We start from the raw sequence: 3,829 nt of genomic DNA, 5'->3' as shown, positions 1-3,829 counted from the left end.
TAGCCCTGGGCAACAGGCTCTAGGTGGCCCTGCTGGAGCAGAGGGCTTGGGCCAGATGACCTCTGGAGGTTCCTTCCAACCTCAGTCATTCAGTGATTCTGTGAGTAGAGGGGAAGGATCATCGCCTCAATTTATGCCATGCATGAAAGGCAGGAAAGGGTGTGCTAAGTTCCCCTGTGGAAACCTCCAACTCCTCCTCTGCCAATTAGCAAGGATGGGCAATGACACCGTGCACAGGGTGTTTGGCCAGAGCAGCTCCTGCTCACCTCTCCCCAGCTCCTCTCTACCCACATATCTGCTTGTCGTGGTTTAGCCCCAGCCGGCAGCTAAGCACCACGCAGCCGCTCGCTCACTTCCCCCCCGGTGGGATGGGGGAGAGAATCGGAAGAGCAAAAGTAAGAAAACTCGTGGGTTGAGATAAGAACAGTTTAATAATTGGAACAAAATAATAATAATAATAATAATAATAATAATAATAAAAAAGAATTATAATGAGAAGGAAAACAACAAGAGAGAGAGGAACAAAACCCAAGGGAGGGAAAAAAGGAAAAAAAATAATTATACAACCGCTCACCTCCCGCCGACCGACGCCCAGCCAGTCCCCGAGCAGCGATCGCTAACCCCCAGCCAACTCCCCCAGTTTATATACTGGGCATGACATCATATGGTATGGAATAGCCCTTTGGTCAGTTTGGACCAACTATCCTGGCTGTGCCCCCTCCCATTTCTTGGGCACCTGGCAGAGCATGGGGAGCTGAAGGAAAAAAAAAAAAAAAGTCCTTGACCAATGTAAATACCGCTTAGCAACAGCCAAAACATCAGCGTGTTATCAATATTATTCTCATACTAAAATCCAAAGCACAGCACTCTACCAGCTACTAGGAAGAAAATTAACTCTATCCCAGCCAAAACCAGGACACTGCTCTCCTCAGGTTCCCCACATCAGGTTTCCCCCCGTAAGGGCTGGAAGGCATGACCTATGAGGAGTGGGTGAGGATTTTGTGTTTGTCTGGTTTGGAGTAAAGGAGACTGAGGGGCAATCTCATTGCTCTCTACAGCTTCTTGAGGAGGGGAAGTGGAGAGAGAGGTGCTGATCTCTTCTCCCTGGTACCCACCGATAGGACGCATGGGAACGGTTCAAGGCTGCACCAGGGGAGGTTTAGACTGGACATTAGGAAGCATTTCTTTAGTGAGAGGGTGCTCAAACACTGCAAAAGGCTTCCTAGGGAGGTGGTTGATTCCCCAAGCCTGTCAGTGTTTCAGAGGCATTTGGACAATGCCCTTAATAACACGCTTTAACTTGGTCAGCCCTGAACTGATCAGGCAGTTGGAGTAGATGATCGTTGTAGGGCCCTTCCAACTGAAATAGTCGAGTCGATTCGATTCGATTCTATTCTAATTCTATTCTGTTCTGTTCTATTCTGTTCTATTCTGTTCTCTGGACCACTGATAGCACCCAGCCACAATGAAATCCCACTTTCTCTGACCCCAGGCACAGTCCACGCACGGACTCACCACTGAGATGGGCTGTGACCCCCATGAACATGCAGGAGGGGAGAGCAGGAGAGGAGGAAGCTGATGTTGCTGGGGCACCCCCCGGGTGTCTCTCACTGTGGTCCCTGCAGGGTGCAGTAATAGAGCGCACTGTCCCCCAGCTCCAGCCCGCTGATGATCAGCGTCCCAGAGCTCTTGTCAGCCTGGCAGGAAAACCTCTTGTGGGCAAAAGGGGCTGTGTGGCTGTAGGAGCCTCCCCGGCCCTTGCTCTGCAGCAAGTACTGCAGGGGTCCGCCAGGATGCTGCCGATACCAGGCCACGTAAATATAGGAGGCATTGGACCTGTAAGTGCATCGTAAGGTCCCCGTGTTCCCTGCTCGCCACCACACTGCAGACCTCGTCGCTTGGATCTCGTCACCCTGAAATGCACCTGAAACAAAAGCAGGGCTGTTCCATCGCTGCTTTGCTTTCGCTGGCAGAAGGAAATTGCCCACCAAAGGGTCAATGGAAGCAGGCAATGGTGTTGCCAGGCAATGCTGTTGCCAAAGCCCAAGCGCTTTGGGTGCCTGAGGGAGAACGGGGACATGGGAAGGCAGAGAGGGGCTGCAGGCAGGCAGAGTGGCCAGGCTGGCTGGGTGACAGAAACACATTGAAACACCTCCTCAGAATAAAGCACTGCCTTTAGAACTCAGAAGATGGAAACTGGCAGTGCTGGGAAAGGAGCTCTTGCAGAAAGGCCAGCACAACCGGCGGTGTGCAGGGATGGCCCCTCTCTCCCTGCGAACAGCCCTGAGCCACCTCAGCACTCGCCAGCTCCAAACGTTGTGCACCCTGTGCCGGACTCAGCAGGTTTGTGTTAAAGCACAGCTGGATTTCCTGTCCCCGTGGGAACGGCACAGAAGTAGCGGGCAGAGTCCCGGGGGTGCAGGGCACGCAGGGACAGAGATGACTCGGACTGGGAATTGTCCCGGGACGCCGTGGCTCGACCCTTCACTGCTGGCCCGTACTCCTTTATAGTATCCGAGGGGTTGATGACGGACACCCACTCGAGACTGCCACCGGGTGCCTGACGGTACCACAGAACGTCATAATTCCCGAAGGTGAAGCCGGACCCCCGGCAGGAGAGGAGCACGGAGTCCCCGGGCGCTCGCAGCCCTCCGCCGGCCTCCACCAGCCTCAGCTGCGCCCACACCCCTGCGGACGGAGAGCGCGGGCAGCCGGGCAGGGCGCGCCCACGGCCCGAGGACGTTCCCCCGCCGCCCCGGCGCCCCCCGCCCCGACACAGCGACAGCCCACACCCCCCTCTCTGCCGGCAAACCCCCGCGCCCGGGGCAATGCCCCGCCTGCCCTGCTCGGGGCTCAGCCGCGCCTGCTCCCGACACTCCGGCCGACCGGCTGCCCGAAAGCCTCCCTCTGCCTCTGCCTCTGCCTCTGCCTCTGCCTCTGCCTTCCCCTCTCCCTCTCCCGCCCGCGCCACCCGCTCCCCGCTTCCCCGCCAAGGAAGGCGAGCGCCAGGCCAACAGCGCGCCCGGCGCGGGAGCAGCCGCAGCCCCGCGGCCCCGCGACGGGCAGGGCCGCCCGCGGGCAGCCCCAGCCCCGGGCCCAGCCCCGGGCTCGCTGCCCTCCCCGCCCGGCTCTCACCTGCCGGCCCCGCGGCCAAGGACAAGGCCAGGAGCCACGGCCCCAGCCCGGGCGCCATCATGCCCTGCCGCGCCGGGGCCGGCCGGGACCCAAGCGCCCGGCAGCAGCCGCACAGGAGCCGAGCGCAGCCGCGCTCGGGCCCGCTCCTGCCCGCCCCGCCGGCTCGGCCCCTCGCCGCGGCAGCGCCGACGCCTCTGCCCGCCCCAACAGACCCGGCCCGGCCCGGCCCGGCCCCCCGGTGCCGCGGTCCCTCCGGGGGAGGAGAAGCGGGGCCGCGGGGCGGGACGCGGGGCAGGGTCTCGGGCAGAGGAGGAGCCCGGCGCCCCGGCAGACGAAGGCTCCTGGCCCTTGGCCTCCAGCGCGGCTCCGGCGCTGTCCCGGCTTGTCGCCCTGCCGAGCCCTGCGGAAGGGAGTCGGCGCCTCGGCCAGGCGCAGCCGGCCCCAGTCCCAGGCCAGCCCCAGCGCCAGGGTCGGGCTGTGGGCCCGCAGCGTCCCCTCGCAGGACCCTCCCCGTGCCCCGCACCCCCAGCCCGCCCTGGCCTCACTCCCATCCCCTGCCCGCAGGGACCACCAAGATACGCGGTGGAGAAACGACTCCTGCTCCTTCCCCTTGCCTCACACTTCTCCTTTCTGCATCGCAGAGCTCCCTCTTCCCCAGCACCACCGCACCCTCGCAAGCCCCTGATCATCCCTC

The 3,829-nt window shown here is 61.2% G+C and overlaps 1 gene segment (V, D, J or C); it reads right to left on the bottom strand.

The window, feature by feature from the left end:
* Positions 1-504: 504 nt before the first annotated feature.
* LOC140662405 (Ig heavy chain V region C3-like) lies at positions 505-3,626 on the bottom strand. The segment is given in 2 exon segments: positions 505-2,688; positions 3,136-3,626. Coding segments are annotated over 2 exon segments (399 nt in total).
* Positions 3,627-3,829: the final 203 nt, after the last annotated feature.

This window comes from Ciconia boyciana, chromosome 22 (assembly GCF_034638445.1).
Source record: "Ciconia boyciana chromosome 22, ASM3463844v1, whole genome shotgun sequence".
Taxonomy (NCBI): Eukaryota; Metazoa; Chordata; class Aves; order Ciconiiformes; family Ciconiidae; genus Ciconia; species Ciconia boyciana.
This window is presented reverse-complemented; position numbering and strand designations above follow the sequence as displayed.